The sequence below is a fragment of the Peromyscus eremicus genome, chromosome 6 (genome assembly GCF_949786415.1).
Source record: "Peromyscus eremicus chromosome 6, PerEre_H2_v1, whole genome shotgun sequence".
Classification (NCBI taxonomy): domain Eukaryota; kingdom Metazoa; phylum Chordata; class Mammalia; order Rodentia; family Cricetidae; genus Peromyscus; species Peromyscus eremicus.
Genome location: NC_081421.1, coordinates 30,667,464 through 30,689,255, shown reverse-complemented (window position 1 = coordinate 30,689,255; position 21,792 = coordinate 30,667,464). Strand labels below are relative to the sequence as shown.

General features: G+C 43.4%; 1 protein-coding gene across 2 annotated transcripts; it reads right to left on the bottom strand.

Moving 5' to 3' along the window:
• Positions 1 to 39: 39 nt before the first annotated feature.
• Positions 40 to 19,232, bottom strand: Actl6a (actin like 6A). 2 transcript variants are annotated; one of them, XM_059265338.1, is made up of 14 exons: positions 19,008 to 19,232; positions 15,533 to 15,609; positions 15,209 to 15,383; positions 12,649 to 12,749; positions 11,675 to 11,772; positions 8,379 to 8,473; positions 8,022 to 8,128; positions 7,835 to 7,924; positions 6,642 to 6,703; positions 6,325 to 6,439; positions 6,049 to 6,129; positions 4,342 to 4,437; positions 1,711 to 1,797; positions 40 to 487 (listed from the first exon to the last, which is right to left on the bottom strand). In XM_059265338.1, exons 1-14 carry the CDS (start codon positions 19,030 to 19,032, stop codon positions 407 to 409), a joined length of 1,290 nt encoding a protein of 429 aa, XP_059121321.1. In that variant the 5' UTR covers positions 19,033 to 19,232; the 3' UTR covers positions 40 to 406. The 2 variants fall into 2 exon arrangements, with proteins under 2 accessions (XP_059121321.1, XP_059121322.1); XM_059265339.1 differs by lacking the exon at positions 19,008 to 19,232 and adding an exon at positions 18,544 to 18,859.
• Positions 19,233 to 21,792: the final 2,560 nt, after the last annotated feature.

Below are 21,792 nucleotides of genomic sequence, written 5' to 3'. Positions count from 1 at the left end.
ACAGTAGCAAGTTACAACAGAGACAAGAATCCAAAGCCCTTCTAGGACGGGTAGTGATTTTATTTAGTTTTATAAGCCTAAGATAAAAAGCATAGGCAATAACTTTTACTAGTCAATAAAAAGTAACTCCACCAACCCACAGGAGAGCCGGAAAGTACTCACTGAAAGCAAAATATTTAGAGAAAATAGACATTCATACAAAATTATAAAATGCCTGTAATAAGAATAAGTGCATTTCAAGGAAAGCACAAACTCATTTTAATTTATAGCCAGTTAAAGCCTTAAAAAATTTAAGTGGACATTGAAATATGCAAACATGTATAAACATTCTACAAAAGATGGTCATCTTTTCCTGAGTGTACTAAAGCTACAGACGTGAGGTGGCGGGCAGGCAGGGTGGGAGCCTTCAAGGGCATTTTCTTTCTACACACTGCTTCCCTCCTTCTTCATATTCTTGTTTGGAAATCCACATCTGTTGAAAGGTACCCTGAAAGATAGAAATATTCCATAATTATGCCTCATCTTTTATTAAAAGGTAGTGCTTTTTACTTAGAAATGTCTTAAACAACTGCTAAACTATTAAAATCCCTCCTCCAAAATAGTACTGTCCCCTATTCCTTCTGCCCTGCTCTAAGACAGGCCAGAGATATTGTTAACCTCACCTAGCCTTTTTGGTCTGAGAACACTAACCCTCTACACCTGTTAGAGTGAACAGAAATTAAAACTCTCTGGCAAAGACACAACAGAGCATCCTAAGGCAGTAAGGAACCTGTCACTGGGCCCATGCCAGTTATTTCAGCTCTTAGGAGGAAAAGGAATGCTCTACCTCTAGCCTCCTGAGACACAATCTAATTCAAAGTGGACCCCTGATCTCACTGGCCCACAGAGCCATCATCAGGAGTCAGGAACAACGGAACTTCCAGAAGGACTGATTAGAACTAAGTGCACTACACTAGGCCTGCCCAGTGCCCAAAGAGGTATTCCAAGCAGAGGCTCAGCTGCTCCCACTGCAAAGGGAAAGTCAGTGTAGGCTGACAAATGTCCACTGGTAAGATGTTCTGTTGTACCCCAATATGGAGCCAAGTGTGACAGTACAGAGCTTTAGTCCCAGCACTCTAGAGGCTGAGGAGGAAGACTGCAAGTCAGAGGCCAGCATGAGGTTGCTGGAGGGTAGGGATGTCATTCTTACATGTAAATGTTTTTAAACAGATACTCCTACCTGGTCCTCCACTCATCTGTCAGTTTTTAAATGCAAAGATCGATGAAGCGCTGAAATCATTCTGAGTATTTCCTATTAAACTTAGTATTTAATGGTATATTTAAGCCAAAGAATCATTTTTAAAAGAAAATCTCTGCTTATATTGAAAATTTATATTATTACAAATACTATTATTACAAAATACTATTACAATATTGTAATAAACAAACAACCACTACCAGAAAAACCACAGTACTGTTCTAGGAAAAAAATGTGAATCAAGAAGGGTTACTCATAGAACCAAGACAGATTTTTATCAGTACAGAATAAATATTAAAAGTATGCTGAAGCCCCAACAAAAAGTAAGAACCAGGAAAGATGTAATAAAGAATTATTGAGAGAAAAGATGGTGTGTTGTCAGATGATAAAGCTCTCCATAAACCGCTGCACACCAATCCCGTTCTCAGGCCCCTCTCACATGTGTATTCGTATAAAGCAGCGTATCTACTAACCAAAGATGCTAGGATGGAGCCTCCAATCCAGGAGCTGAACCTCCGTTCCACCGTCGTGTTGTTTGCAATCAGCTTCAACCGCATGCTCTACAACAGAAGAAGCCTTAGGATATTAGCAAAGCCCCAGCAGCCAACCTGGGGATCCAGTGCTGAGAATCAGCCTCCGGGGCCAACACATACTTAATCCCGGCACAATTGGGACGAAGAGACAGGCAGATCTCTGGGTTTCAGGCCAGTCTGGTCTACAGCCAGAGCTAGACAGCATCCATATCGCACATCCACTCACTCATCCACACCTCCTTCCTTGCCCCCCCCCACATATGCAAACACACACAATACAAACAAAAAGGGAAAACAAGTAATTTTACATGTGTCAAGTAGATGCACTAATAGTTGGCACAGGCTAGGAAACTTCATAAAAAAGGTCTTAACAGATGGGGTAAGAAAAACTGTAACTCAGAACTGGGCAAATACAAGCAGGCAGCATCTCACCAGGCAGGAAAACACACTGGACTGTAAAAACTGAAACCTGAGCTCTAACTTTCTTTGGCCGAAAGGTGTCTGAATACTGTCAGTATGACAATCTGCTGTGAATTTTCATTTCTGCAGCAATAAAGGAAGAGACTACGTAGAGCCTGAAGTCTTTCCCCTTGAGCAGCTCTACTAAAAAAGTTTTCTGATGCTCCTTTAAACACTGACGGTGTTACTTTGTAATCTCATTGAGAGGTGTAAAGATAGAATGTGTTTAGTTTGTATGTGTATATAAACCCTTAACTGTTAAATATAACAAATTGACAAATAAAGCAATAAAAACAAAACTTTGAAAACTGCACAGTAAAAGGACAGCAATTAAAATTCATAGACGTACTTCTAAAGGTACCACACTAGGTGTTTCACTCACTTTCACTAAAGTTTCCCACCCTACCCCAGATGCCCTATATCTATCTCAACTCTTCCCAATCAAAATGCCAGATCTCAAGTATCTTTTGATTCATACTGCTTGTCTTCCAAACCACTGCTTCTGCCCAGCAGGGTAACTCACATCTGCAACCCCAGCATTCAGGCTGAGGGAGACAGAGTGCTGAGTTCTGCTAGCCTGCTTACAATAAGACTACAACATATGCCCCATCTCAAAACACTACAAACTTCGTGCTTCTGTTCTGAACATGGTACAGTCCAAGCTGGCCTTGAACTCATGATCTTCCTGCCTCAGCCTCCCTGTAGCTGCACCACCAGGCCTGGTTCAATACTGTATTTATCTCACTTCCTGTATTAAGGGACTTTCCCCTCCTCCCAAGGAATCTGCCTCTGGGGATAATTTTCAATGCATCCATACCAGACACATACAACACATATGAGGAGGACTTTCACAGCGAAATAAACGTGTGTGGTGGGGTTGAGCATGGGACCAGGGAAGGTGCTAATTTGGGTGTCTATTCCAGAATGAAACTTTTCCCCTGACATTTTCGTTGACTTTAATTACTCCCTAAAGGACAAGAGTTTCTAAATTACTCTTCAAAGGGGAAAAAAAATAATTCATTTTATTATTTTAATTATGTGTAAGCCTACATGAGGGTATGTGCACGTGAGTACAGGTGCCTCAAGAGGCCAAAGAGGACACTGGATCCCCTGGAACTGGAGTTACAGGAGGTATGGCCTGCCCACCGTAGGTTCTGGGAACTTGCGTCCTCTGTAAAGAGTTTATACAGATGAGGCTGAGCCATACTGCAGCCCCTAAATTACTCTTCGGCAGACCTTGGACCATTCATGCCTACAATGTATTTGTGGGTTTTCTATGAAATCCAATGGTCAGGGCAACTACTACAGATTCCCTAGACCAGTGGTTCCACCTGGTCAAGACCCCTTTGGGTCAAATGACCCTTTTATAGGGGTCACATGTCCTGCATATCAGATATTTACATTATAATTTATAACAGTAGCATATAATTAGTAGCATATAATTTATCACAGTCATGAAGTAGCAGTGAAGTAATTCTACAGTTGGGGTCAGCATGTGAGGTAATAAGGGTCACAGCGTTAGGAAGCTTGAGAACCACGGCTTTAGAGCACCATCTCCAACAATGCAGTATGCTGATGGCAGATGTCAACCATGGAAGTGTATCAACACCCAAACAGCACTTCTAACTACGAACATACAGCACATGTAAAACATGAAAGCCAAAACAAACAATTTCTACAGACACACATAACACCCTTTAAGCATATTATACCTGGTATTAGTAATGTGCATGTAAATTACCTCTCCAGATTCTCCTCTCTGAAAATTACCACCATGTGCCCTGTGAGTGAATGAATGCATGTTCATGTGTGCACACTCATATGTGAATGTGTATGTGTATGAGTGTGTGTGTAAATAAGGTGGAGAGAGAAGATACCTAATTTGACCTCTGGCCTCCAGACAGATGTGAAGGGTGAATGCACCCACACATGTACACACAGCACACACAAATATTAAAGGGATTCAAGTAATAGAAGAGGAACCAATAGGTCTTATGTAGGACATCTGGATTAACAACAGATATTACTAGAACTGTAAAGGCACACAATTATCAAATTCCACTCAGTGAGAATGCACACAACTAAGTAACACGAAGAACAGAAAAAACTTACTGGGGGAGTTTTCTGAGAAAGCTCTCTATTTAATCTGTCAGTGAAACTCTGTATTAGCGTGTTTCCTCCTGCTACGATCACACTGCCATAGAGACCCTAGAAGAGAAACACAGCATTTCCAAATGTTTCCAACAACCCTACAGTGGTATCGTTTGGTGCTGGGAGGTGGACACAGCTACCAATTTCATTGTTTTCCCATTTAGAGAGAGAGAGAGAGAGAGAGAGAGAGAGAGAGGGCACGAGAGCGAGCACATGCCATGTGTGGACATTAGAGGACACTTGTGGGAAGTGGTTCTTTTTCCAGCATGTGGATCAAATTCAGGTCGTCAGGCTTTGGTAGCAAGCACCTTTACACACTGAGCCAGCTTGCCAGCCCAGAGTCACTAACTTAAAATAATTACTCTTAAAGTTGTCATCTTATTGGCAGACAGCTACTAATATCTGAGGCCCATTTGATAACGGTGTTCATTTGTTCATCTGGAAGTCGTGGTACTTTAAGTTAGGTAATGATGATACTCTCTGCTCTTCTCTTCTGCAGGAATGTTGCAACTGTTTTAGAACACAGGCTGAACCTCCCAAATAAAACAACTTCATATTCATAGGAATATAGCTACTCCTAATTTACATGTATTTATCAAAATGTAAATGCCAGCCTTCTCTTTTAACTGGCTATGTTCTTAGTTTTAAAACCTACTCCAACCATCTAAATCATCTAAATTTTGAAACAGAAAATGCAAAAATTGGGTCCCATCTGCTAACAGCATTAAGAAAACAGAAAACAATCTCAGTACAAACAGTCCCATTCTTGCAAATGTATTTAATTCCCTGCCCTGAAGTGACCTTGCACAAAAAAATTCAAAACTTAGAGCAGAAAAACAGCTCAGTGGGTTACGGGTACTTGCTGTGCACATTTGGACACATGAGTTTGATTCCTGGAACCCATGTGGCGTTCACAAAACTGATCCTCCATATGTAACACACAAAAAATGGTTTGTTTGTTTTTTTTAATTTTAGACTAACACTTCCACTGTCCTGGAAGGGTATAATGTGCTAGGTCACTTGAAAGAAATTATTTTCATGGTCACTTAATGGCCTTTTGTGAATGTTGTTTATACATTCACATCTATTCATACCATACTTTAAACAAATTAACTTCAAGAAAACCAAGGTAGTATGTGGGTTGTAAACTAAGTGGATTATGGAATAAATCAATACCTTAATAAATTATAACTAAATGAGTATAGTATATAATCACGTCAATACATCAGCAGTTTAACACTTGACAGAACAGAACAAATACAAAAAAATCATCTAATACAATTCATGTAAAAGCTGCATACTTTAAACCACACCTTTCTGAGAAGCACAAGCAGATATCAAGAAAAGTCACCAATTTCTATGTACTCTGATTTACCACATTTTAGGAAATTGGGAACAACACGGTCCAAGGAAACTTTGTAAGGATAGAAATGTTCTAGGAATCTGCCCTGTCCAGTACAGCAGCCATAAACCATGTTCCCAGAAAAGTTAGTGCAATTCAGGAGCTGAGCTGAGTGGTCCGCAGCACTGGGTCCAACACCCCTCCTCCTGGTGTCCATCTCTTTACTCATGGTTATCAACAGTCCTCAAAGCCAGTGGCCACAGCTACAGACTCAATCCCAGGCATTTCACTGCCATAAGAGACAGTGACAGGAGACTGGCACTTACCGGTCTGATGTCAATGTCACACATTCCAACACTTGTAGTGACCACATGACTGACTCCCAGCATTGTGTTCCCCGATAATCCCTGGAACAAGAGTACAAGTGTTCACATGGAGAATCCCCATTGCCAAATTTAGTTTAATTTAGGCCTTATAATCCCATAAATTCTCTACACAGGAAAAGCCACACCTTTTATGAAAGGGTCATAAAATATGTATATACTTATATGACCTTATGAAAGTCATATGAAATTGACTTTTTTTTGATATTGGCTTCACACCTTTACATTGGAAGGGTCAAATAATCCTTCAGGAATTTTTAGCCGCTCTGCACCAAAATCACAGTTGTAGCCGTTGGGGAATTCGTAGTGGACGGTCGGCATCTGTGCGGCCACCCTGCAAACAGCAAACAGTGTTTCACAGAAAGCAAAACAACCCTGTTCAAATGATAAACCACCTATAAGGAGTTCCTAATCTGTGAGAAGTCAGAGTACAAACACCTACGAGAATACTTTTCAGCTAAATACACTCTACAACTCTTTATGTTTAAACAAACAAAAGCCCTTATTTCTAAAGTACGGTCACACAGACAACATACTGTTCATCGTAGGTGGAGTCTGACACCTGAAGAACTGAAGCCTGAAAATCCTGGATGACGCACTGTGGACAGAGAGAAGAAACAAGGTTGAAATCTCCTTTGTAACCTGCTCTGCATGTGACAGTCTGCTGAGTGACATCAGACCAGTTCAACATGGAGAGTCCTGTGAAGAGTGTAACTCCACCAAAGGCTGAGCATCAACATACCCAATTCTACAGTTACCTGAGAGTTACAACTTATAGCACAAATTAAATTCCTTTTTATCTATAGTTGTAATTACACAATTTAAGTACATTTCAATTACAGTATTTATGGAATAATGAAAAGAAATTAAAAACAACTAGGAAACTGCCCCACTGCCCCACCAAACTGAACCAGTTTCAGAAAATCATTCTTTTCCTTAAAAACTCCTTGATTTTTAAAAGCAAGAGTTTATCACCTGAATATGTGACAGGCAGACACATCACATCTCATGGAAATTTCTAGCGATTGTTGTGAAATGAACATGGCCTACAGGCTGCTATGGGAAAACCTTGTCTGTTGTCTACACAGAATCATTAGTATACAAGTAACACATACAACTTTGGGTACAACATGCTCTCAGAATACACTCAGTCAATTATGTCTTTCATATCCTTTTACTACTAGAAATTATTATGTACCTATGGAACAGCAAATGTACCGACCTCTTACCCACATACGTCTACACATTCAGACAGGTTTTCAGTAAAAAGTCTCATTGGCTCACTGTTGAAGCAGTGAGATGTACTTCTGAATGTCTGATTACCGTTGGAGAAGAAATCCTACCTAAGTAACACAAGTTCTACACAAACTAAAAGCATCTTCTTTTTTTTTCTTTTCTTTTTGGTTTTCAGAGACAGCGTCTTCCTTTGTGGTTGTCCTTGAACTCACAGAGATCCACCTGCCTCTGCCTGAGTGCTGGAATTTGAGGCGTGTGCCACCACCGCTCAGCTAAAAGCATCTTAACAACAGTATAAAATAGTGTGCTTGCTTCTACCCTAAAACCCAAACCTCTTCCATGTCTTCAAGCTGCTATGCAGTCATCTGTTTGTAGAGACTGTTTCAATAATATGGAAAGTGCTCCCCACCCCTAAGTATTCATTTGGTTACACAGTAAAAACATATAACTTAGAGTCAACACTTTATTTATAAAGATAGTAAGGGTTACTTACATTGCACATGTAATTGTGCCAAGACCTTGTAACCTGGGGCAGTTTCTCTTTTCTTTTCCAGTTTGCTGGAGAGCCTTCCCGAACAGCCTCCTGAGAACACCAAGAGCACATGCTAATGAAGAGACTGCACGACACAGGAGAGGAAGCGGAAGGTAGGTCTCAACAAGAACCGTCACATGCTGCTTACTTTTGATGCAATCATGTATGGAGGAATGAGTTCTATATTCATTTCCTGGAAGAGTTCTCTGCACTGCATGGTTATGAAGTCTCCAGCAAGAGGGGATTTCACAATGCCTGAGAATCAAATCAAACAAGGATCAAGATGCCAAAAGTCTGATTTCCTTGGGACTGTGAATGTGTTTACATATGAGTAGGTTTCTTTTAGTAGAATTAACCAAACTATCCTTTCAAAGACTAAAGCCATGCATTCATTTAAAACATATTACTTGGGAATGAACGGGCTCCAATAGAATTCCTGGTCTGTCTTCATTATCTGTGTCCCCAGGACAGGGAAAGTCATCCTGTGCCCTCATTAAGCAGTTACCTTGCTGAAGGACATAACCATCATGGACTGGAATTGCAGTGGTGTGGGTGGCTCCACTGTCCAAAATCAGCCCAGTAGAACGACCATTAGCAAATCTAGTTTAAAGCATTAAGGAAAATAAAGTATCAAGGCTGCAAGGACAGTGCTGATTATGAAAGGCTGGCTCTTGCAATGTTTAAGCCAGTTCTTTAAACATACATCATCACTTACATTGTGTAAAAAAGCTTATCTAGGAAGGAAAGCTGGTGTAAGGAATTATTCTATCTTGAAAACAAACTTCCACAGGCAGGCCTCCCAGAGTGGTTCTATGCAGAACCCTTTTTAATCACTGTAGTGGTTCTTCACTGCTCTCCCCCAGGGAGCCCAACAAGCAATTCCAGGTGGACTCGAAGAGCTGGTGAAAAGGCAGATTCCATTTCCCTCACCTGCACGCTACAGACCCATATGCAGGATTAAGAGCTGGACCTTTCACTGGTTCCTCAACAACTTACTGTGAACATCTATTACGTCCTCCTGAGTCTGGTGTCTGATAACATTTCAGAGGAGATAAACGATGGAGAATGGGTTGGGGTGGAGGGCACAAACAAGGCTGCCACTAACGCTCCTTAAAGGCAGAAGATACACAAAACTAACGCCAAGCCATCTCTGCCCTAAAGGGTATCTTGTTTAGTAAAGCAGAAGTCAGTTTATCTGCAAAAAGAAAAGCTTGGGATGTCCTGGAAAGATAAAGAAGAGACCACCCAACCTATTCTTGGGACTTTAACAATAACCTGGGGGAGAATGTGGATGGAGTAGGAGCAAGTAGGAAATACAGAGGCAAGAGGACACGGTAGGTGCAGAAGTATGAAGTTCAACACAGCCTCAAAGCAGAGAAGGAACACAGAAAACCATCCTGACTTAACACAGAATGACTTTAGAGGATTCCAGAAGTGCACAGTAGCCTACAGAAACTGCAGAGAATCTGCTGGCATACTTCGGACAAAGGATTACTATCTAGAATACATACCTAACTCAACATTAGACTCAACACTAGACCAAAGACAAGCAACCTAATCAATAATGGCCTAATTAAATGAATACATAGCTCTCAAAAGATGAATTACCAATGGCCAATAAACAGAAAAATTCTCAATACCCCTAAAACCACCATGAAAATATAAATTAAAACCACAGTGAGAATTCATCTCACCCTAATCAGAATGGCTATCAGCAAAAGAACCAGAAGCCGAGGAGGATGTGAGAAAGGAGAACTCATTGCTAGTAGTAGTGATATATGCTCCACCCATGACCTTGGGCTATAGGGCCCGAAGGAGGTGGTGCTTCTTGCCATAGTACTCGACCTCTTAAAAGGAAAGGGAGAAAGGGCTCGTGACCCTTCTCCCTGTTGCCTGCTTCCTGGTGTGATCGAACTGCCTGGTGGATTGGTTCCCAGTCAGATCAGAGGACTTCAGCTATCTACTCAGTTCTGTATTTGTGAGTGTATTTCCTCAATTTATATCTTAATAAATCCCTATTACTCATTAAATAGACTCACGTGGACTGATCTTAATAGCTAGTAGTAATGTAAATTAGTCCAGCCACTATGAAAATCAGTAAAGAGGGTCTTTAAAAAATTAAAAAGTTGGGAGCTGGAGAGATGGCTCAGGGGTTAAGAGTACTGGCTGCTCTTCCAGAGGTCCTGAGTTCAATTCCCAGCACCCACATGATGGCTCACAACCATCTATAATGAGATCTGGTGCCTTCTTCTGGTGTACAGGCATATAATATACATGGTCAATGAATAAATCTTTTAAAAAAATTAAGAAGTTACTTAGTATCCAGTTAAACCTACTAGATCTATGCCAAAAGAACTAAGTCAACATAGCACAGAGATACCTACATGCCCAGATTCATCACGGCACTACTTGCAACAGCCAGGTCATAGTCAGCCTAGGTATCCATCAACATGAAGAGAATGTGGTCCACACTCACACTGGAGCTTTGCTTAGCCAGAAGGAATGAAATAATCTAGCTTGCTCGAAAACTAGTGATCAAACTATGTGAGACAAAGCAAACAGATACTCCATGTACACTGTTGTTTGCAAATCCAAAAATTCTTCACACATACACTAAAAACACATGCATTTGCATGTGGCGAGCCACAAGAATATATTATAGAGATTCAGCCGTGTATTAAAGCTATACTTTGACCAGCCAAGGGTCTGTCAAAATGTAAGCCATTTATTATGAATATTTGGTGGTATCCAGCCTTTAATACTTCAGCTGTCTTCTGCTATGAAATTCTTGCATGCCCAGACCATTTGTCAAACAGTTCAGCTCCTCAGACCTGCTGAACTTCCAGGTAACTACTTCCCTGCTGGAGTCAGTATTTGGACAAGGTCACATAGGCAAAGACAAGCTGGAGGAGACACATAGCTTTGTTTCTTGTGCTAATGAAGCTCAGACCATCCTCTGGCTTTGAGGCCTAGTGGCTCTCCAGGGCAATTGACTGAGAACAAACGAGGTTTACATAACTTTCCTGAGGCAGAGAACCATGTGGCCAGGGGAAGGACAGACAGGCATTTTTCTGTAGAAGAGAAATGGCATGACCAGGGAGAAGAGAAGAACACAGAGGTAATGTAGATGGTAAGGCAGAACTCTTGAGCCAGGAGTAGAGAGTAGTGGAGATGGAGAATGAAGAAACAGAGGACGAAAATGAGGCTGGAAGCATAAGAGCTTAGTCGTTAGCAGGACTATGAGAGGGAACCAGACAGAACTAAAGCTATGTAGACAGGATTTCATTCCAGAGAAATAAAGTAGACAGATAAGGACCTTGGTGCATCTAGAGTTATTCTTGCCCTGAATGTCTGACGGAGCTGTAGCTGTACTGATAGAATTTTGTCCTAGAGGAATAAAGTTAACAGACATAAGAGCATAGTGTACACAGATTTTTTTTCCCTCAGATATCCCATGACGGACGTAGTGAAATCCCCAGAACCCTGGGTATTCCATATTTGCACACTCACATGCACATGCACATGCACATAGACACACATAGAGGAAAAGAAAGGAGACTATTAGAGTAGGCAGGGGAGTCTAAGGAGATGAAGCAGGTGAATATGGTCCAGGTACATGATATATTAGAAGGAGATTGTGTTTATGAAAGCGAACACTATGTACAATGACTATACACCAAGAACAGGGGAAAAAAGCTTAAAAAATACTTAAGGACAGGTAAAATGCTAGAGAGAAGGCAGACACTGCACTCTATCTTCCATGCAGAGAAAAGCCGCCGCCGCCGCACTGTTTAAGGATACGCCGTCAAAACCGCAGTTTTGCAAAGGAAGAAGGCAGGGATGCTATAGTGCTCGAACATCAGCTCCGTCAGCTTCTCTCTCTTGGCCCTGGTGTTCCACTGCGGAAGGAGGAAGGACCCAGGATATTCCCTGTGTTGTAACTAAAGCACTAACTATTTCATGCTACAGTACAGAGCCATTCTGGCAAAACAACAATGTTAAGGACTGCCTTTTTAAATAAATCATAAAGTAAACTCTATTATTAAACAGGTAAAGCTGCCAGCTATTATGAGTTCTAGAAATAAAGACTTTTCAAATCACAGGAAAAATCAAGATTCTAAAAACAAAAATATTATTAGATATTAAATCTGGTAACCAAAATTCTAAGTATGAATTTTAAAATACCCAATTACCTCTCTTGTAACTGGTATTCACAAACAAAGCCAATTATTTCATTTGCTGAAATTTTTTTTTTTTTTTTTTGGTTTTTCGAGACAGGGTTTCTCTGTGTAGCTTTGCGCCTTTCCTGGAACTCACTTGGTAGCCCAGGCTGGCCTCGAACTCACAGAGATCCTCCTGGCTCTGCCTCCCGAGTGCTGGGATTAAAGGCGTGCACCACCACCGCCCGGCTTTTGCTGAAATGTTTTAACAATAATAAAAATTAAGCTTTCCCCAAATTTCCAAACTCAAAATGTGAAATTTCAACAACTCTTTAAAAGGAGGGCCACCAAGCCTAGTGATAACCCTAGTTAGATAAGCCTAGTTAGAGGGCCACCGAGCCTGATAACCCTAGTTAGATCCCTGGAATCCACATGGCGGAGAGAACTATGCCTCAAGTTGCTGCCTGACTTCTCCATGTATGCCTGGCACATGAGCACCTATGTATGTGTAAACACACACGATAAATTAATAAGTGAATCAATTTTTAAAAAGAAAGAAACAGAAAATCTTCAAGTGAGTGGGAAGTAAAGAAGAAAAAGGACAGTGGGTCTCACCGGCGCTTCCGACATGAGAACAGGGTGCAGGCTGGCTTCAGACTTGACATGCATCTTGTAAGTATGATCCAAAATGGCCTGGAAACTATCCCAGTCTTCAACTAGAACAGAAGAGTCACAGCCTGACACAAAGCTTAGCATCTTCCAAGGTGCAGGGACTGTTTCTGTGACTTATAAATTAATGTCTTAACATACGGAATCTACTTGATAATACAGCACTTTATAAACGAGGCCATTATCGTTTTCTACATATAAAACCTCTTTGGTTCTTCCAGGTGGGCCTCAGATCTGCCCCAAGTATAAGTGGGATGCTTGACAGACACGTAACAATTCTCGCTAGAGGTCAGGTGGGTGATCAGAGAAAGAGGACAAGGAAAGCTGCTCCCGGCTTAGACCAGCCACCCTGAAGCTAGGAAAACAAACGAAATTTACTATCTATTAGAAAAATGGGATTTACAGCATTTAAAAACTCAGAGAGTAGCCAGACATGGCAGTGCACGCCTTTAATCCCAGTGCACAGCACTGCGGAGACAGAGGTAGGCAGGTTCAAGGCCAGCCAGGATACAGAGATAAACTTTGTCTCAAGAAACAAATAGACAAAAACACAGATGTCTTCAATCTGACATCCCCAATTGCTCCTGAGTTACCCAATAACTAGTGACAGTTCCATTGGACAATTAGCATTTTCAATTGCCTGTGACCTTTTGACATTACTTGGCACTACTGATCACAATGATTTATAAACTTTTCTCCCACAAACACAGCTTTTTTTTTTTTTTAAACTCTGTGGACCTCACCAGTAGCTGGAACCTATGTCTCTTTTAGTGTAGTCTCAACCCACCTCTGAGAAAACTGACTACCACTTGACTCTCTGAGTCTTAAACCTCTCTTGAATTTTCCCCAACCCCTAACTTGAGACTGCTCATTCTCCTTCCTGGGCATTCATCTCTACTGGTTAAATATCAAACAAGTTTTCAACAGAAAGCCCATTCTTAACTCTTACCAGTTCCATGTCCTTTCTGGGTCATACGGTGCAATTCCACATCTTCAATGTTTTCCCCATGACTTTTCACTGACCTGCTTACTGGATCATTACCAATGTTCCATACACTCTGAAGTCAGGCCATTCACTTGCTGTGGAAGACTACAGCAAACCTGACCCTCCACTGCTGTCTGGGCACTCAACTAGTCAACAGTTCCTTGCATAGACATAAAACTTTCCCTGGCCGGGCGGTGGTGGCGCACGCCTTTAATCCCAGCACTCGGGAGGCAGAGCCAGGCGGATCTCTGTGAGTTCGAGGCCAGCCTGGGCTACCAAATGAGTTCCAGGAAAGGCGAAAAGCTACACAGAGAAACCCTGTCTCGAAAAACCAAAAAAAAAAAAAACACAACTTTCCCTGTCTGTGTCCAACCTATCTGTACAAAGTGGCTCATGTCGAATACGGCTTCCCTCCTGCTCTAGCTTTGGCACATGATAGGCAGAGGTGGTCCTACGTGACCGGCCTTCAAAGCCTTACACAGAGTCTCTGCTGAGCTCCTTGGTGGACAATACACGTTGTCATATGTGTAATCATATTGTGCAGCTGAGGCAGGCAGCACACCCTAAGCATCCACAGTGAGAAGATTTGGTCTCCTCTGGATTTCATCCCCTTTCCCTTTTTCCTGGGATGACTTCCTCATGTGTCTTTTCAGTGTGGTCCCATGAGTCCTAGGAGTATTTACCTCAGAGTTTTATCCCAAGATTATAAAACTTCCTCCTCCTTCTATAATTCTTATCTTAGTGAATGGCACCATTTATTCATTACCTCAACTAAAATTCTACGACACCTTCTCAATTCTCCTCTCCTTTCTGCCTCCTCTTCAGTCTCTTAGTGACAACTGTCACCTGGACACCTAAAAGCCACTTCATCTGCCATCAGTGTTTTAAGCCCTCACGTCCCCCCGACACTTTCTCCTCCCCAGTCATTGTCCTGTCTCCAGGATCCCCTCCAGCAGGCCCTACATACTGTCAGCACGTCTTTCGGAGTGGCAAGTATGAGCACACTGCGCCTTTTCATTTCCCTAGGACAGCCTTCAGGGACCACCTCAGTGTGTCCAAAGGAGATACTGTTCTCTGCCTGTCTTTCCTGCATGACCCTAACACCCAAGAAGGCAGCCATACCTGTAACCCATTTGAAATGTGTTTCCTTCACAACTGCCATCTCTTCACACAAGCTGGGGTTTTCTGCTTTTCTCAGGCTTGTGGGCCAGTCGAATTCTTCTTCACTGGCCATAGTTCAGCAGGCTGCCTCCTTTGTGAAAACCAGCATGAACGCTGGTCTCCTCTCTAATACCACTGTTTCCTGACCACACCTCCACAGCTCTTACCCAGTATACAGTTTTCTGGGCATGCACCAAACTCTCCTGACCAAGCTTAAGGAAAAGAACACTTCTTACACATCTTTGTATTCTCGGCACCCTAAATATTACTTTGTGGAATTCAAACAAACACAGCCTGCTATCCATCACTTACTGTTTTACATCTAAAAGGACGATGAACACTCTATAATCAAATCCATACCCATTCCATTCTTGAGTGGAGAGATGGCCTCCATGTTCTCCCTGGGTACTCGGAGGGCATTGGTGTCTATGTAATAGGTGGGACCGCCCTGTTTGCCTTTGTCACCGTCTATCTCCATCATGGTGCTGCCGTCGTCTCTCTCCAACACCACACCAATGGCCGTGGGGAAATCCACCTGGGGAGGGGACATGCCATCAAGGACCAGCTGCTTTCACTGGGGGTGTTTCGAGTGTCTACTGGCATTTCTGCTTTGAGTTTCTGCCTGAATTTAATTTTGCACAGATGACTCTTGCCTATCTAAGTAGTTCTGATCACTGGTCTTACCTTGGGGCAGTCCTCACCAGCATAGCCAGCCCTCACTGTATATGATCCAATGTCGAAAACAAGGGCGCCAACTTCATCTGAAGAGATTAAAAGAGAATTACTGAAGAGATTAAAGGACAATTACACATGCCTTTAATCCCAGCACTCAGGAGGCAGAAGTAAAGGCAGACAGAGCTCTGAGTTCCAGACCAGCCAAAGTGGTATACAGAACTGGTTCCAGGCAGCCAGGGCTACACGGACTCTGTCTCAACAAAGCCAGAAAAAAAAGGGGGAGAGAGAAAATTACCACTTGCTGTGGGATGTTCTGTATGGCAAATGTGTTGCTGATTGGTCAATAAATAAAACACTGATTGGCTATTGGCTAGGCAGGAAGTGTAGGCGGGACAAGGAGGAGAATAAAGCTGGGAAGTGGAAGGCTGAGTCAGAGAGACACTGCCAGCCACCACGATGACAAACAGCATGTGAAGATGCCGGTAAGCCACGAGCCATGTGGCAAGGTATAGATTAATGGAAATCGATTAATTTAAGCTGTAAGAACAGTTAGCAAGGAGCCTGCCACGGCCATACAGTTTGTAACCAATATAAGTCTCTGTGTTTACTTGTTTGGATCTGAGCAGCTGTGGAACTGGCAGGTGATAGAGATTTGTCCTGACTGTGGGCCAGGCAGGAAAACTCTAGCTACAACCACTAGCAACTTCTAAGTGTCCTATGAAAATTAAGGACATTATTTTATGTGTATAAAATGAGACTACTTAAAACTTTGCAAAAAATTCATTACGTTCATATTCCATTAGCTAGAAACTAGTTTTTGTCATTGTTGTTTGAAAGAGGGTCTCTTTATGTGATCCTAACTGTCCTGGAGCTCACCAATATCCACCTATGACTCCCAAGTGCTGAGATTAAAGGCATGCACCACCATGTCTAGCTGGAACCTAGTTTTAAATACCTCCAAGATTTATTTGATTAAAATATGGCAAGTCATACATTGTTTATCAGTAGAGGTTTAATCAGGAAAGACATGGTACACTGACATCAGGTAGTAAAGTTCCCTTACTAAAAGGGCTGTTGATAAACATCTACAGTCACAGCATAAAAGGGCAAACAGAAGGGACAGCCCCCTCCGTGCCTGGGTAATCCTTCGGACTGAAGAAACAAGAAGGAACTGTCACCAGAACCTAAGAGAAAAGATTTTGTGTGGGGAGGGAGGGTGGGAGCTGTGACATGGCAGTGAGCTACGGCTGCCTACTCAGGGAGGGAGGACCAAGCTCAGGCCCCAAACTCCAGGGAGACTCCATAATTCAGCATCCAAACTGGAACACTTTTAACTTGGGGGTGGGCGGTGGGGTGACCAGCTTTTTAATGATTACACTGGAACAAAAGCACAAGCAAGAAGTACGGTTACCCTACTATCACCAAATGAAAGCTAAAACCAGAGGCTGAGGCGGCCCCTGAGGCCATCTGTACGGCACCGGACGGGTGCAAATGGCAGCAAGGATCAGACGACAAAAAACCCAGAACAACAACAAACCACCTAGTACATTATAGTACCATTTACTCAACTATAAGGGAGTATGTTTCATGTAACCAAGAAACTTAGCAATACATGAAACCAGAGAGCTTGGAGAATCTGAGCTTAAGAGTGTAATTATACAGGCCAAATAAAAAGCATTAAATCCAAGCCTCATTAAAGTTACACATGCTAGACATTAGGAGATAGTTTAGTGCTGAGTAAGAAGACTAGCAAAATGTTTCAGTCTAATTCAGAGAAAAGCCTTCATTTATATTTTCCATGTACTTCACCCCAAACAGCAGGCATCCTAGAATAATAATACACTTGGGTTTTTCAGTGTGGATTTGTCAAAGGATTTTCCCCCCAACATTTAAAATACTAATCCTATTTACCATCATTCAATTGCTAAGGCCTTAAGAGAAGCTCTTCCATAACGCTAGCTAAAGCTATAAATCACAATAGCCACTATGTGCAGTTTAGTACTAGCTACAAAGAGGCACCCAAAGAGAAATCACACAGCTCTTTAGAGTAATTCATAGTTTAAAAGGAAACACACATGCAATTGTTTGAATGAAAATGTGTCCTATGGGCTCTGATGTTTGGACCTCTGGTTCCCAGTTGATGGTGCTATTTGGGGAGACTCGGAAGGTGTGGGCCTTGATGTAGTCACTTCATGGTGGAGTCTGAGTGTGTGAGCTCCCAGATTCCTGCTTCTACCACCACGCCTGCCACGCCTCCCTGCCATGATGGACTTTTCTCCCTCTGGAATCATAAGCTAAAGCAATTTCTTCCTTCTAGAAGTTGCCTTGGTCATGGGGGGTTTTGTTGTTGTTGTTTTGTGTTAATCACAGCAACAGAAGTGTCCAATGCACTATGTGAACCGGGTTATTTACCAACTTCTCTGCCTCAGTGTCCTAATTTGTAAAATGTACTTAGTATTTCCTATCTCATAGGATACTATGGTGACTAAATGTTTTAACGTATAAAGGCACTTCGAATAGTGCTGACAGTAAGCACAATAAATAATAGCTAATTGTAATTATTACCGTCACGCAGGGAAAAGATAAATAAACTTAACGTTTTCTGGAGAAACAGCTACAGTTCATTCATACAAAAGCCTACACAGCAGTTAAAAAGAGTGGGCATTGATCTACTGACTCAACACAGACACAAATTTGTAGCGTGTGACGATACTATTGGGTGCATGCATCGGTACACGGCAGAGAAAGAATGGCCTTTCTGAAATGCCTTTTCCTCATCCCAGAAACTATTCGCTCCCAACTTACAATGGAAGTCTTATAATTTTTGGCTGGTTGTTTAACTTTCCCGATACTTTCTTCATTAACGCGGGGGATAGCAGCCTCATCTCCCGTCAGCATCCACCCAGAGAAGAGTCCTTAACTGGTTACACGTGAGAAAACAAGTACTTGGGAGCCTTGATTTCGTAATCGTCAATCTACAAAAGGCTCCTGCCCAGCTGGACGGGAACAGTAGCGTGTACCTCAGCGCTCCGCTCATCTAGGGACCGGACACACCAGGAGCGATGTTTAGTCTGCAGCAGTTGCTGCAGGATCGGGAGCAGCAGCCGCAACACCAGGTGCGATTCGCACCCAGTGCTCACCCCGAGGGCCCGGAACCTCTGCGAATTGCCCGGGACAAACGCGCGGCGGAACCGGTACGGCGAGGGACCCGGCGAGCCAGGTGACTGCAGTCAGAGTCCCGCCGGTCCCAGAGCCCCAGGTGCAAGACGCTGCGGCAAGGCCCTCCCTCGAGGCCATCTCCGGGAGCCCAAAGCGCGCGGGCTCCGGGTCCGAAGGGGCGGAGAGGCCGTGGCCCGTTCGGGGACCGGAAGGACTGGCCAAAGACCGGAAGGGCCCGCCGGGGACCGGAGGGAAACGAAAGCGGCCAGGGACCGGGCCGGTCGTTCCGGCCCGCACGCCCCGAGGCGCTGCCGCGCTCACTCACCTCCGCCGTACACGCCGCCGCTCATGGCTGCTGTCGGGCGGGGACTAGCTGAAGACTACTGGGGGGGAGATAGCAGCGGCCGCAACTCCACGTCTCGAGAACGCTGGCTCCGCAAGCCTGCAACTTCCAACGCCGCCCCCTCCGGCAACAAAGCAGCGGCCGCACGCCCGCTGCACAGCCACTCTTGCTGGTTTCTCGTATCAGCCAATGACAAGGGGCCCGGCTTAGGCTTTAACCAATCAGAATGCGGTTCTGCTGCATCCCCGCGCGGTTTAGCCTTTTTAGCCAATGAAAGGTAGCTGTGGGGGCGGGGAGAGGTAGAAGCGACGGAAGAAGGGAAGGAGTTGGGATACGGGCAAGAGGGGGCGGAGCTTTGTGGGCGGGTGAAGTGGGCGGGGCCTCGTGAGCGGGCAGCAGAATGGGCGGAGCTTCCACAAACAGGAGAGCGGCTGGAGGGTGTGAACTGTGCTTCGCGCGCGAAGAGAGTGGGAGGGGATTTTCAGGTGGGCGGGTGCTGGGAGGAACTTCGTGGGGGAATGGGCGGGGTTTCAAGGGTGATCTAATAAGGTACTGGGAGTTGCTAAGCCAGGCCGGACCAGCAGCCGGCCTGGTCCTGGAGAGTGGCTGGCCCCAGGAGCCAATGGGAACTCAGGCAGAAAAAGGCCGGTGTCTGCACCGAGTCTGGAGATGCGGAGTCTGAACATGAGTTAAAGTTAATGCGTAGGGAGGGATCCCTGGCCTTGGATTATGATGAATTCGGATTATTTTTAATCAGGAAAAAACTTCAACAAACATTTATACTTGAAAAGTAAAAGTGTGCTACAAATCAGATATAATAATAGATTCCAGCATTTTTTAAAAATGTCGCACTCGGGAGGCAGAGCCAGGTGAATCTGTGTGAGTTCGAGGCCAGCCTGGGCTACCAAGTGAGTTCCAGGAAAGGCGAAAAGCTACACAGAGAAACCCTGTGTCGGAAAAAAAAAAAAAAAAAAAAAAAGTCTATATAATAAGAGATGGTATATTATTCCAGTTAGATTCAGATAGTATTTAAAAAATCATGACAACAGTTTCTTTCATTCTGAGAAAGCCATTCACCAAGCAAAAATGGAGCATCATTCAAGGAAGCACCCAGTTCTAAAAATATCCCCAATCTGTATCTATTTTTCTTAGTCTTCACTGACGACACTGGTAGAACAGTGTCGTCCAGAATACTATCTTTTCTTCCCCAGATTACTGAAACAATTTGTTCCTCTGCTTCTTCAGGCTTTACCAACAGCTTGATCTATAAAAATGCCCAAATTTGTCCTGCCATTCCAATGCTCAGAGTTTAAGATTGAATGTATCTTTGTAACTAATAGCAATGCTTAAGAGGGTCTAAGGCACATAGATGTGGTGGTATTGTGTTCCCTGAAATATTGTGCACTCTAATAAACTTATCTGGGGTCAGAGAACAGAACAGCCACTAGAAAGACGTAGAGACCAGAAAATAGTGGCACTCACACCTTTAAATCCTATCACTTGGGAGGCAGAGATCCATCCAGATCTCTGTGAGTTTAAAGCCACACTGGAAACAGCCAGGCATGGTGACTCACGCCTTTAATCCCAGGAAGTGAGGGCAGAAAGCAGAAAGGTATATAAAGTGTGAAAACCAGGAACTAGGCTGGTTAGGCTTTTGGGCTGGTTAAGCTTTTAGGCTTTTGAGTAGCAGTTCAGCTGAGATCCATTTGGATGAGGACTCAGAGGCCTCCAGTGTGAGGAAACAGGATCAGCTGAGGAACTGGCAAGGTGAGGAAGCTATGGCTTGTTCAGCTTCTCTGATCTTCCAGCATTCACCCCAATACCTGGCTTCAGGTTTGTTTTTATTAATAAGACCATTTAAGATTCATGCTACACATAGAGGCTACTCATGACCTTAGGAAGGCTGAATAAAACCCCATCCATCCTGAGAGCAAGATGGTAGAAATTAACCTGTCATAGAATTAGGAAATACAGCTAGTGAAATAACACTTTCCTGTTCACCTGACACTGTGCTGTGAGCTAACAATGATGGCTTGAGTTTGGGTTTTTTGAAACAAGATTTCACTATGTAATCCTCCTTCTTCTGCCTCCTGAGAGCTGGAGTTATAGGTGTCTGCCACCGTGTATATCATTACATTTTAAGTGGCTCAAAAACTTTTTAAGAGGGGTTGGGATTTAGCTCAGTGGTAGAGAGCTTGCCTAGCAAGCGCAAGGCTCTGGGTTCGGTCCTCAGCTCCAAAAAAGAAAAAAAAGAAGAAAAAAACTTTTTAAGAATGCTATGATATTGCCGGGCGGTGGTGGCGCCCGCCTTTAATCCCAGCACTCGGGAGGCAGAGCCAGGCGGATCTCTGTGAGTTCGAGGCCAGCCTGGGCTACCAAGTGAGTTCCAGGAAAGGCGCAAAGCTACACAGAGAAACCCTGTCTCAAAAAACCAAAAAAAAAAAAAAAAAAAAAAAAAAGAATGCTATGATACATGTCAGTACACTTAAGCTGTTTTATTGGGGCATGGCCAAGTTTATTCATTGCTTTGGCTAATCGAGCTATTAATTGTGACTGGGGCTGTGTGCCTGATTACACTGTAGATTAAGCCTGTTTACTGCCAAATGACCTACTGGGAGGGTTTGCTTACTTCTCAGACAACGCACGTGACACCTAACACAACCTGCCTGAGTGCTGTGTGCTATGTGACGTGGTCCCCATGATCGCGGTGCTCACTGCAGATCAGCACCCCAAAATAGTTCTATTTCCAGTCCATGTTTGCATGATT